The sequence below is a fragment of the Nicotiana tabacum genome, chromosome 15, assembly GCF_000715075.1.
Source record: "Nicotiana tabacum cultivar K326 chromosome 15, ASM71507v2, whole genome shotgun sequence".
In the NCBI taxonomy this organism is placed as follows: Eukaryota; Viridiplantae; Streptophyta; class Magnoliopsida; order Solanales; family Solanaceae; genus Nicotiana; species Nicotiana tabacum.
This window is the reverse complement of record NC_134094.1, coordinates 83,116,776-83,129,857: the sequence shown is the minus strand read 5'-3', so window position 1 is coordinate 83,129,857 and position 13,082 is coordinate 83,116,776. Positions and strand designations below refer to the sequence as shown.

Here is a 13,082-nt window from a genome sequence, read left to right as displayed (position 1 = left end):
TGGAAGGTGATTTTAGCATTAGTTGATGTAATTTGAGGGCTCGACTAAGTTCGTATGGTGTTTTAGGATTGGTTGGTATGTTTGGTTGAGGTCCGGGGGGGGGGGGGGCTCGGGTGAGTTTCGAGTGCTTAACGGATCAAAAGTTGGATTTGTGTTGCTGCTGAAGTCTTCAGGCATCTGTCATTTTCGCACCTGCGGTGGAGAGACCGCAGGTGCGTGATCGCACAAGCGGGGAGGCAAGCGCAGAAGCGGAAAAATGAAAGAGTGCCAGGGGTCGCAGGTGCGAGGTGAATTCCGCATCTGTGATGCCCGCAGATGCATTAGGGTCACGCAGGCGCGGAGGAGATCGCAGAAGCGAACAATAGTCCGCAGGCGCGCACTCACAGGTGCGGCCCTTTTTCCGCAGAAGCGGACCCAGCCCTCTTAAGCCGTTTCCGCACCTACGAAGGAAATTCCACAAGTGCGGCGTCACAGGTGTGACCCAAGGTCCACAGATGCAGAATAACTGGGGTAGAAAAGGGGCAGATTCGAGGGTTTGAAATTCACTTCACAAATTTGATTGAGAGCTCTGTAGAAAGCGAAATTTGGAGAGATTTTCGGAGGAAGTTTTTGGATAATGATTCTTAACTCCCTTATGGTTATATTCCACTAATCTATGCTAGAATTCATCGTTTAAATTCGAATTTGGGGTGAAAAAATTAAGAAAAGTTCTTAGGCCGAATTTTGGGGTTTTGATCGAGATTTTGGTGTCGGTTTTTAGTAAATTTGATATGATTAGACTCATGAGTAAATGAGCTTTCGTATTTTATGACTTTTACCCGATTCCGAGACGTGGGCCCGTATCGACTCTTCAAGGCGAATTTCGAAATTTTTATTAAAGTATTGATTTAATTAATTAGATGAGTCTATTATAATTGTAAACATGATATGTAATTGCTTTTGGCTAGATTTGGGCCATTCAGAGCTGGATATTCATGGAAAGGGCATTCTTACGGATTGATTGAGCTTGACTCGAGGTAAGTATCTTGCCTAACCTTGTATGGGGGAACTACCCCTTAGGATTTGAGTCATCTATGTTGATTGTAGTCTGTGTACGCGAGGTGACGAGTGCGTGCTCGGACTTATTTGTGGAAAGTTTGCCTTTTAGGGTTCTTATGTTCTTATATTCACTGTGTATGATGTTGTTTTTGATACGTTTGAATTCCTATTTGCTAGTTTTACCTCTACATGCTTTGATTAGATATAATTGCTTTAGGATTCACTCTTATTGTCTATTTGACCCTTATTCGACTTAACCAAAGATTTTACCTCTTCTATTGTCGTGCTATATTTTTCATAACTGCTTATCTTTAATTGAAATTATTATTTTCTCATCCTATAATTGTTTAGTCTTAATTGGAGTTATGATTATCTTCCGCTGCTTATCCTTACTTGAATTGTTGAATTTTCCTCGTAATTGCTCAACCTCAAAAGGAGTTTAGATAACCTATATCTTAGTTGACTTGCCATTATTTGGAACTATTTGACTCGTGTTGGCTTCTTATTGTTGACTTGAATATTGTGGAATTGTTGTTACATTTTTTTTCCCTTGTTAAGCTGTTCTCCTTGTGCCTAGCATTCTTTACTGTGGTTATTCCTTGTGAATGAGTTCTACCGTTCTTGTGATTTAAATTCTTGAGTTGATTTGCTCGGCGTACCTTGCATTTCTGTCATTGTTGCTTTTGTACTCGTTGTGGTGATGTACGAGGTTTCTGTCGTGTTATAGTTGTTATCTCTGTTGTCAGTACTGCATATTTAAATTGGGACTACGGACATATTCCGGGAGATCCCCCATCACTACATATTTAAATTGGGACTACAGACGTATTCCGGGAGATCCCCCTGTCTTGCATATTTACTTTGGACTACGGACGTATTCCGGGAGATTTCCCAGCACTGCATATTTATTTTGGGATTACAAACATATTCCGGGAGATCTCCAGCACTGCATATTTAAATTGGGACTATGGACGTAATCCGGGAGATCCCCCAGCACTGCATATTTAAATTGGGACTACAGACATATTCCGGGAGATCCCTCTATCTTGCATAATTAATTCGGGACTACGGGACGGTATCCCGATAGATTTCCCCTGTGGTTATATCTATATTCGGAGCTGCTAATCTTCCGTGCTTAGGTGTCACAGGGTGACTTATATTCGAAGGATATTACTTGAAGAGTTTATATTTGAAAGATTTTATCTTGAAAGAACTATGTTTGAAAGATATTTATTTGAATGAAGTATATTTCAAAAATAATTTCTTATTGGAAAGGATTATATTCTAAAGACTTCAATTTAAAAAAAAAACTTACGGGTGAGATTTTTCACTTGAAGGATTTGACTAATTTATTGGGGTTGTTTGGTGAGACCTGATGTGAAAACTATTGCAGCTGCTGAGTTACTACTTGCCTTTGCTGTATTGTGATTTCTGGATTTAGGTTGTGTTTTCGTTCATTCTTTTGTGTCTTATTCTGGTGTTCCGCTGTTAATTCATGTTTTTCCTTCCTTATTGCAGTTGCTATGTCGTTAGCCATATCGTGGGGTCCTTAGATAGATGTCATGTTCTGTCATCTCAATACTTATGCTTGTTCAGTTTATTAGACCAGTGGGTGTCTTGCCTAGTCCTCGTCACTACTTCACCGAGGTTAGTTTTGATACTTACTGGGCACTGTTGTGGTGTGCTCATGCTACTCTTCTGCACATTTTTTTGTACAGATCCAGGTAATTGTTCGTTAGCTAGCGGTGTGGACTGTTGTTGCGGAGACTCAAGGGAAATCTACCGCTGCGTTCGCAGGCTTCGGAGTCACCTTTAACTTTTCATTTGGCACTGTTTATTCTTATTTCTGGACAGTTGTATTTAGAAATTTTCTAGCAAACACTCTATAGAGCTTATGACTTGTACTACCGATTTTGGAAACTATAGGAGATTCTATTTAAATAATGTTGTTGTTTTAATTATTGTTAGGCTTACCTAGTCCTTAAGACTAGGTGCCATCACGATACCCGCAGATGCGTTAGGGTCACGCAGGCGCGGAGGAGATCGCAGAAGCGGACAATAGTCCGCAGGCGCACACTCGCAGGTGCAGCCCTTTTTTTGCAGAAGCGGACCCAGCCCTCTTAAGTCGTTTCTGCACCTGCGAAGAAAATTCCGTAGGTGTGGCATCGCAGGTGCGACCCAAGGTCCGCAGATGCGGAATAACTGGGCAGAAAAAGGGCAAATTTGAAGGTTTGAAGTTCACTTCACAAATTTGATTGAGAGCTCGGTAGAATGCGGAATTTGGAGAGATTTTCGGAGGAAGTTTTTGGGTAATGATTCTTAACTCCCTTATGGTTATATTCCACTAATCTATGCTAGAATTCTTCGTCTAAATTCGGATTTGGGGTGAAAAAATTGAGAAAAGTTCTTAGGCCGAATTTTGGGGTTTTGATCGAGATTTTGGTATCGGATTTTAGTAAATTCGATATGGTTAGACTCGTGAGTGAATGAGCTTTCATATTTTATGACTTTTATCCGATTTCGAGATGTGGGCCCGTGTCGACCTTTTAGGGCGAATTTCAAATTTTTTATTAAAGTATTGATTTAATTAATTAGATGAGTGTATTATGATTATAAATATGATATGTAATTGCTTTTGGCTAGATATGGGCCATTCAGAGCCGGATATTCGTGGAAAGGGCATTCTTACAGATTGATTGAGCTTGACTCGAGGTAAGTATCTTGCCTAACCTTGTGTGGGAAAACTACCCCTTAGAATTTGAGTCATCTATGTTGATTATAGTCTATGTACGCGAGGTGACGAGTGCGTGCTCTGACTTATTTGTGGAAAGTTGGCCTTTTAGGGTTCTTATGTCCTTATATTCACTGTGTATGATGTTGTTTTTGATACGTTTGAATTCCTATTTGCTAGTTTTACCTCTACATGCTTTAATTAGAGATAATTGCTTTAGGATTCACTCTAATTGTCTATTTGACCCTTATTCGACTTAACCAAAGATTTTACCTCTTCTATCCCCGTGCTATATTTTTCATAACTGCATATCTTTAATTAAAATCATTATTTTCTTATCCTATAATTGTTTAGTCTTAATTGGAGTTATGATTATCTTTCGCCGCTTATCCTTACTTGAATTGTTGAATTTTCCTCGTAATTGCTCAACCTCAAAATGAGTTTAGATAACATATATCTTAGTTGAATTGCCATTATTTGGAACTATTTAACTCGTGTTGGCTTCTTATTGTTGACTTGAATATTGTGGAATTGTTGCTACATTTTTGTTTTGTTTTCCCTTGTTAAGTTGTTCTCCTTGTGCCTATCATTCTTTACTGTGGTTATTCCTTGTGAATGAGTTCTACCATTCTTGTGATTTAAATTCTTGAGTTGATTTGCTCGTCGTACCTTGCATTTCTGTCATTGTTGCTTTTGTACACATTGTGGTGATGTACAAGGTTTCTGTCGTGTTATAGTTGTTATCTCTATTGTCAGCACTGCATATTTAAATTGGGACTACAGACGTATTCCGGGAGATCCCCCAGCACTGCATATTTAAATTGGGACTACAGAAGTATTCCGGGAGACCCCCCTATCTTGAATATTTACTTTAGGACTACGGACGTATTCTGAGAGATCCCCCAGCACTGCATATTTATTTTGGGATTACAAACATATTCCGGGAGATCTCCAGCACTGCATATTTAAATTGGGACTATGGACGTAATCCGGGAGATCCCCCAGCACTGCATATTTAAATTGGGACTACAGACGTATTCCGGGAGATCCCTCTATCTTGCATAATTAATTCGGGACTACGGGACGGTATCCCGATAGATTTCCCCTGTGGTTATATCTATATTCGGAGCTGCTAATCTTCCGTGCTTAGGTGTCACAGGGTGACTTATACTCGAAGGATATTACTTGAAGAGTTTATATTTGAAAGATTTTATCTTGAAAGAACTATGTTTGAAAGATATTTATTTGAATGAAGTATATTTCAAAAATAATTTCTTATTGGAAAGGATTATATTCTAAAGACCTCAATTTAAAAAAAAAACTTACGGGTGAGATTTTTCACTTGAAGGATTTGACTAATTTATTGGGGTTGTTTGGTGAGACCTGATGTGAAAACTATTGCAGCTGCTGAGTTACTACTTGCCTTTGCTGTATTGTGATTTCTGGATTTAGGTTGTGTTTTCGTTCATTCTTTTGTGTCTTATTCTGGTGTTCCGCTGTTAATTCATGTTTTTCCTTCCTTATTGCAGTTTCTATGTCATTAGCCATATCGTGGAGTCCTTAGATAGATGTCATGTTCTGTCATCCCTATACTTATGCTTGTTTAGTTTATTAGACCAGTGGGTGTCTTGACTAGTCCTCGTCACTACTTCACCGAGGTTAGTCTTGATACTTACTGGGCACCGCTGTGGTGTGCTCATACTACTCTTCTGCATATTGTTTTGTATAGATCCAGGTAATTGTTCATTAGTTAGCTGTGTGGACTGTTGTTGCGGAGACTCAAGGTAAGCCTGCCGCTGCATTCGCGGGCTTTGGAGTCACCTTCAACTTTTCATTTTGCACTGTTTATTCTTATTTCTGGACAGTTGTATTTAAAAATTTTCTAGCAGACACTCTATAGAGCTTATGACTTGTACTACCGATTTTGGGAACTATAAGAGATTCTATTTAAATAATGATGTTGTTCTAATTATTGTTAGGCTTACCTAGTCCTTAAGACTAGGTGCCATCACGATACCCAAACGGAGGGGAAATTGGGTTGTGACACAAATGTATTAAATAACTTCAGCATGTATTCGCAAAAAATCATTAGCAAATTACATACTGCAGGACAAAAACTTAACCATGTTTATCGTGAAGTTTTAGCAAACGAACTAAAAAACTTCATCTTGTTTAGACTGAAGTTTCGGATAAAACTCATGACAAAACTATAGATTGCAGGACAAAACTTCGGCATGTTTTAGTATAAAGTTTTAGCAAATGAACTAAATAACTTTAGCATGCATTAGCAAAAAATTCTTTAGAAAATTACATACTGCAGAACAAAAACTGAAGCATATTTAGTCTGAAGTTTTAGTAAATAAACTAAAAAACTTCAGCATACTATAGACTTCTTGACAAAACTTCAGCAAGTGTTGATATGAAGTTTTATCAAATGAACTAAATAACTTCAACATCCATTAGCATGGAGTTTTAGCTTCAAAGTGAAACAACTTCATGCTACATTAGCTTGAAGTTTTAGCTTTAACGTGAAAAAACTTCATGCTACATTAGCATGAAGTTTTAGCTTGTATTTGATTAAAACTTCAGACTTCAACGTGAAACAACTTTATTCTATATCTTTCATGCATTAAATTTGAAGTTTTAAAATTTTTTTGAAGATCTACAAGTGAAAATTTCATGCTATATCCGTCAAACAACTTCATGCAAGTGTGATTAAATGAGCATAAGTAAAAATATCTATAGGCGTTAATTGAATTCAGATTTTATTTTTTAAGTTTAAAACTTAAAAAGCATGACGAATTACGAAAATAATTGCTGAAACATATATCATGAAGATCAATCAGTTTCACAAACTAATTCGAATTCTGAAGATGAATTGCAATCCTTACAATGTATTTTATAATTTTGAATTCGGAATATGAATTTGGTTCAAGTTTCTGGTTTTTTGATAAAGCTGCTGAGAGGAGAGGAGATCTTCAACCAGGATTGAGGAGGGACGGATTGATGAAGGAGATCTTTATTCACGAATGAGGTTGTAGATCACGCGATTAATGCGTGATACAACTTTTATATCTTTTGTCAGGGGTATAATTTTTATATTATTACGAATTTTTTGTCAGCTGGCTATGAAATCAATAATTTTTAAAAATAGGGTACATGGTTAAAGGTTGCACAAATATAAGGTACGACTGCAAATCCACCCATAATTTTGAGACAGTTTCATAAGTGGGCAATATTTAAGAATTAAATAGACATGCCTAGCACAATTACTTAATAAACAAAAGGAGCAGCAAAATAGTTACAAAATTAGCAACAAGCAAGAAACGGTATCCGCAAATCTCTCTCACCCAACACATCAAACCTTTCCTATTTAATAAATATTCATTAAAAGGGACCAGATCCCATCTAGTTGCCTCTTTTATATGTTTGCGCAAATTAACGATTTTAATTTATTATTATACGTATGTAATAGTTGTCTCAATTTATATGCATTATTCGTTGTTGCATATCTAAATGATTGTGTTTACTTATATACATGGTATAATGTGTATTTAAATGTGATTTTAAGGAGATATAAACTTAAAATGCATGTCAAAGAAATTGCATAATAATGGAATAATTTTTATACAATGTATAATAATGATATAATGTGTATTTAAAATGTGAATCAAAATATATAAATTTAAAATACATATTATATAAGTTTAAAATGCATGTCATATAAATAGTATAATAGTGAAATAATTTTTATACAATGTATAATAATGATATAAGGTGTATTTAAATGTGAATTAAAATATATCAATTTAAAATACATATGATATAAGTCAAAAGTACCAAATCTAATAATGCAAAAATACACAATATATATATACTAGGAAAGTTTATAAAAGAGGGGAAGACTCCTTCGAGAATGATGATATATAGAAAAGAGGGAGTGGTGGGAGGGGGTATCTTTGAGAGAATCCAGTGAGGAATCGAAACATATTCCTTAAAAGTGAGATACTAATCCCGCAATTTGTGGAGTCCGTTTATTGCTTAATCTACGCATAAAATTTAAAACCTGCTATACTTGTAAAAAAGGCTATTAATGGAATAAACAAAAAATAATGTTATTAATAAAAATATTATTAAATACAAGATTATCCGTGTAAAAATGGGTCAGAAAGCTCAAAGTCCAGGCCCATTATCCATTTCCGGCCCAACCTCAAACCATCATACATCGAACCCATGTTCAAGAAAAGAGCAACAGCTGAAAAGGGAACTAAAATGTTGAAAAGCTTCTAAGTGGAATATGGGAACACGAGAGGTATACGAAGAAAAGCTGAAGAGAGGAAATCTCGATTATGATCCTACAATCAAACCTGGCCTCGGCTCTGCTCGATGCCCTCGTTGTCTTTCTCTCTTGAACCCCACTTCGGTACGTAACATGTTTTACTCATTGTTGTGTACCTGTAATTGTATTACATCTTGCCTATTACATGTTTGATGAAATGCCTAGCTAGTAATTCGAGCTGTTTCTGTTTGATTTGGGTTCAGAAAAGTGGAGAATGGGCGATTACTCCTGTACTGCACGATGTCACGGCTGTGGTAAGTATCCGCTATGTCTTTCATATTTTCTCTGCTTCGACAAAGAATGATGGTATTTGAACTACAAGATCAAATATCTAAGATTTTGTTATAATAAAAGTTACATAAGTATTAGAAGTCACAATTTTCATAATTAAACATATTTGAAAATGTATGAAACAAATTTTAGTCAATGGAAGAATGTTTGACTCTGTAAATAGTAATTTGTGTCATATAAAATGAAATAGAGGAGTATGAAAGAATGTTTGACCCTCAAAAAACTTTTGCGCCAACACCTTTTTCAAGTTTTGATCAGTTGTGTTCGTTTGATAGTGTTTGCAAAGAAAAAAGTTACCTTTTTAACATTAAAAAAGAACTTTGAATTTTGTTTTTCAGTTTTTTCTCTGGAAAACTTGAAAATCACCTTTTAGGAGTCCATCAAGTTTTCCAAAAACTCTAAGAAAGTCCTCCCAAAGAGGTGAATTGGATAAAAATGTTTTTGAGTCTCAAGAGCTCTTAATGTTATATGGATGTTTTGTATATTTAAAGATCTTTTTCATAGTAACTTGGAATTCAGTTGATTCAATGCAGCGGAAAGTTGCTATTGTAACCCGTGGGATGAGTTTCATTTTGGAACGTTTTCCACCCAAAATCTGAAAGAAGTCACGAATTACTTTGTTAACAGTCGACACTCTATATGGGATTCCTCACGAAGTGTAAACTTATACCTAAGGCTGGAATAATAGCCCTCGTTTTACTAATCAAAAGTTTTATAACCAGTTGGACAAGGCTACTAAACCCCTGAGCGAAATAGAGATATAGAGCAATCATAATATGAAGAGCTTTTACCTGTTAATTAAAGTAATACTTTACCTTTGATTAGGCTGGCTCTGGAATTGGTGGACTGCTCAGTGCAATTCATGGTTTCAATACAGGCATGATTGATGTATTATGGCTTCTGTGCTTACCTTTTTTATCTTTATTTTGTTCTCTCTTTCTATTAAATCATGGTTGAAATCTTAAACTAAATATTTCCTTCTCTTCTAAGTTTTATCTTAAGAATTCATGGCTGAAGTCTTTAATGCAAGTATCTCTTCAGGTATCCCTTTCGTCCAGAGACATGTGAAGGGACCAAAGTGGCTTCCATTTGTTATAGGGGTAGGCATTTACACCGCTTTTCTGTTCCTTAACACTTCTCTTGTAGTCTCCCTGATTTTCATTGTATTCTTGATTTGTTCTTTTCTCTGACTATCTATAGCGGACTACAATTGGCATGTTATTTACAGCTCCCTTCCTCTCACATTTTCTGTTTACCCTTTTCTTCAATGGTTTTGCTATTGCAGCTTCCTCCACTTCTCATGTTCTCTTCAGCAATTGCGGCAGTTGGAGGTGATTTTCTGAAGTTATAATTACATTTTAAGCTTTGTTCTTTCCATTTTGTATGTGTTATTCTATAATGAAAAAGTTGCTATGATACTCAGCAGCTTTACATTTTCTGTTTTCTCTTAAATAAGTAACAGTAAGCAGCAATACTTCCTTATTCACTGTTGCTTAAAAGTTGGTAATTTGAAGGCTAATGTCAAGCATGGGGGTGTTAAATATTAAAAAAAAATGTCAATCATGGGGTTGCTAGGATGTATATTGGGTGTCTCTGCTGAAGTTTTCTTTTCTCTATCTTAGTATAATTGGATTATTACTTTATCCCTTGGGTGTTTGTGAATAATCTAGCAAAAATAAATCTTTCATCTGCCCTTTGTGGAATCTGAAATTGTTGGTGATATTTTAAATCCCTGCTATAGTTACTTTACTTCTTAATAAACTGTTATAAACTTTTAGAATGAACATCGCTAAAAGAATGCTTTAATCACGAAGACGTGCTTGATCTGTTTCTTGCAATACGTTGAGTAGAATCAATTTGGTTCCTTAAACTTGACAAGAACATAGTTAATGTGCTGCTAATATTGAGGCTTGTCTAGAATTTTACAAAACTCATAACATTCATATCTAATAGAATTTGTCACTTGGTTTTTCTTCTCCACTTTCCATTTTACTTGAGAATTTAGCGAATTAGGAGAGATCGGATGGAGATACATAAGATGGATGCAAAAAGCAAGAGGAGAAGAGAAGAACAATCTTAGAAATCCCACTTTGATATAGTTGGATAAACTTTGAACGGTCAAAGTAGGATTTATTTTGCCAATTTGATAGCCTACACATTAATGTTCAGTCTATTGACAAATACATATATTATTTGGCAGCCAAATATGGCACTCCACTTGCTGGGATCCAAGATTCACCCTGCATGAAATTTCTTACTATAAATGGACTTGCTTCATTGGCATCATATAACACATGAAAGCCAGGCTGATGAAAAGTAAAAGTGATCCCATTGACGGATCTGATTCATATGTCACCCCCTTCTACAAAGACATCTACCAAGCTATTAAGGAGGTTTTATCTAAAATTAGGCAATTAAAATTTTACGTGAAGTCTTAGTTTTATGTGAAAAAAAGTTTAGTATGATAAAAATAAATAAAAAAAAATCTTATTATGATAAATGAAGTCCTAATTGCACCTTTTCTTCAAAAATAACTATCTTACTTTTATTATGGATTGTCCCACGTTCTCTTTTCTAGAGGGGAAGCTTTTTCCTATATATTATTCTTTTCCATATCTTATGATAAAAAGGTAACATGTACTCGCTTTCACACTCAAAAGATATTCAAGTTACTGTGAATTGGATTGTGGGAGTAACAGATATTTGGTTTCAGCATACATGCAGCTACAAACTTTGTATAGTGCTATAGAAATTCTGAACTTCCTTGTATTACATTAATTTTTATGCCTTTTTCATCATGTTATCTTAGTACCTATGTCAAGTAAAAGTGGGATATTTAAAAGAAACGGAAAAGCATACAAAGCTCAACTGAAATAATTCTTTGAGAGAAGAAAAAGCTGCATCGCAATTGTAAGTTCTGTGGCCAAGTGGTTGACAAGGACGTTTGAAACCATGTAAACAATAGATTAAAGCACCGTTTCTTTGCCCTACAGCTCAATATCAAAGTGAACTAGTAGACAGAATTCATGCATTCAGATCATAGTTGAGCAACCTTTCTGTTATGCTAAGGTTAATTGTCGTCTTCAAACCTTTTGATATTTACTCAGCATCACTTGATGTGAAATATTTCCTGCTATTAGGATCTTTTTGGTGCTGTAAGTAATATAGAGCACTCGAGTAAAAGAGGCATGGTTAGGACGAACAATAGAGTCATGCCAGACACAGTCAAGGACGCGAAGATTCAATAACATTTACAATAATCAAAGAGCTTTTTCCTTGCTGATTATCTTATTTATTGATTTTTAATTTGTAATTGACCAGATTAATGTGTAATCGTGCATTACAGGATATGCACTTCCGAAGTTTACTCAACTTACGGTGACTTCATATTATGCTGCTTCAAGTGCATCACATTACGGAATATCGTTGCTTACCAGACATATTGAGGAGGCCCATACTTCTGCTGCTCAACGTGAAAGACTCAGCTGATTCACTCGAGATGCACAAAATCGGAGCTAAACCTTACTTCAAATTCTGCCACAAATTTATATTTTTCTGGAGCAACTGTTAATCGAAAGATGTTTCGGTGCTGGGGTGATTTCTTAGGTACATCTTTTTTATCAAAGAAATAGTTTTTACTTTGTAATAATAGGAGAGCTTGTGCCTAGGAATGTTCAAAACATTCGTGCTTCACTTGTTAACTGCTAAAGAATATTTCATGCTGAATAATTTGGTAAATAGCCTAAACGGCATAATTATTGGATCTTGCATCTAAGTGCTTCGTATTAGAACTGAATGCCTCTGTAGATTGTTGCATCCTCATCGGTGTTTGATGGAGTTGACAGTGACAAAGAGCCTTTGTTCCAGTTATATAACTTTTTGATTACCAGCAAATAATTGGATGAGTCCTCTAATTCATATTTAAAACTCATGTTCTACTTTCACATTATTGTACTACTGTCAAATAGTTGTAATTTGGTTGTATGTGGAATTTCATCACTGCTATGATGCTCATCAGCTTGTTTTGAAAATTGTTACAGAATAGACCATAATCTTCTTCTGCAATGATTACATTATTATTCTATCTACTGAATTTTAAGTTGTTGTCACGACCCAAAATCCAAACCGTGGTGATGGAACCTAATCCAACCCGCTAGGTAAGTCAATTAACAAAATAACATAATAAAATAACACTGATGTAAACTAAAGATGAGATAACTGAATTTTATACAACTCCCCAAGGACTGGTAGTACAAATCACGAGCTTCTAAGATTTAGAATTTACAAAGATGATATGAATTGGTATGAATTAAAGTACATTATCTGTTTGAACTATACAGGAACAGATTAAAACTCTAAATCTACTAAGATCAAGAGGCAGCTATGACCGAAACGCAGGTACATCTTCAGATCCAGCTCCCGTCGTGCACTGCAACATCAATATCCAACATCTGCACGTAAGGTGCAGAAGTGTAATATGAATACAACCGACTCCATGTACTCAATAAGTAACAAACATAACCTTAGGTTGAAAGTAGTGACGAGCTGGGACAATGGTCAGAGTCCAAACTTCAATAACCAGCAACAATCATAACAATAATAATAAAATGGTACATGAAAATAATTCAGAGATAAGATGCTCAACTCGTTCACAGTTACGAAAAGATAGGTATGCTTTTCAAG

The 13,082-nt window shown here is 35.6% G+C and overlaps 1 protein-coding gene across 1 annotated transcript; it reads left to right on the top strand.

The window, feature by feature from the left end:
* The first annotated feature begins 8,009 nt into the window (after window positions 1–8,009).
* LOC107761325 (uncharacterized) lies at window positions 8,010–12,168 on the top strand. The gene is made up of 6 exons (XM_016579551.2): window positions 8,010–8,192; window positions 8,312–8,362; window positions 9,225–9,276; window positions 9,441–9,499; window positions 9,685–9,730; window positions 11,746–12,168. Exons 1-6 carry the CDS (start codon window positions 8,067–8,069, stop codon window positions 11,886–11,888), a joined length of 477 nt encoding a protein of 158 aa, XP_016435037.1. The 5' UTR covers window positions 8,010–8,066; the 3' UTR covers window positions 11,889–12,168.
* Window positions 12,169–13,082: the final 914 nt, after the last annotated feature.

What these genes read in the sequence shown, in the direction of transcription:
- LOC107761325 (XM_016579551.2), top strand. Translation starts at nt 8,067, where the DNA reads ATGGGAACACGAGAGGTATACGAAGAAAAGCTGAAGAGAGGAAATCTC. An exon ending in AATTCATGGTTTCAATACAG is followed by an intron (nt 9,277 to 9,440) that starts GCATGATTGATG and finishes GTATCTCTTCAG; the next exon opens with GTATCCCTTTCGTCCAGAGA. An exon ending in GGCTTCCATTTGTTATAGGG is followed by an intron (nt 9,500 to 9,684) that starts GTAGGCATTTAC and finishes TTGCTATTGCAG; the next exon opens with CTTCCTCCACTTCTCATGTT.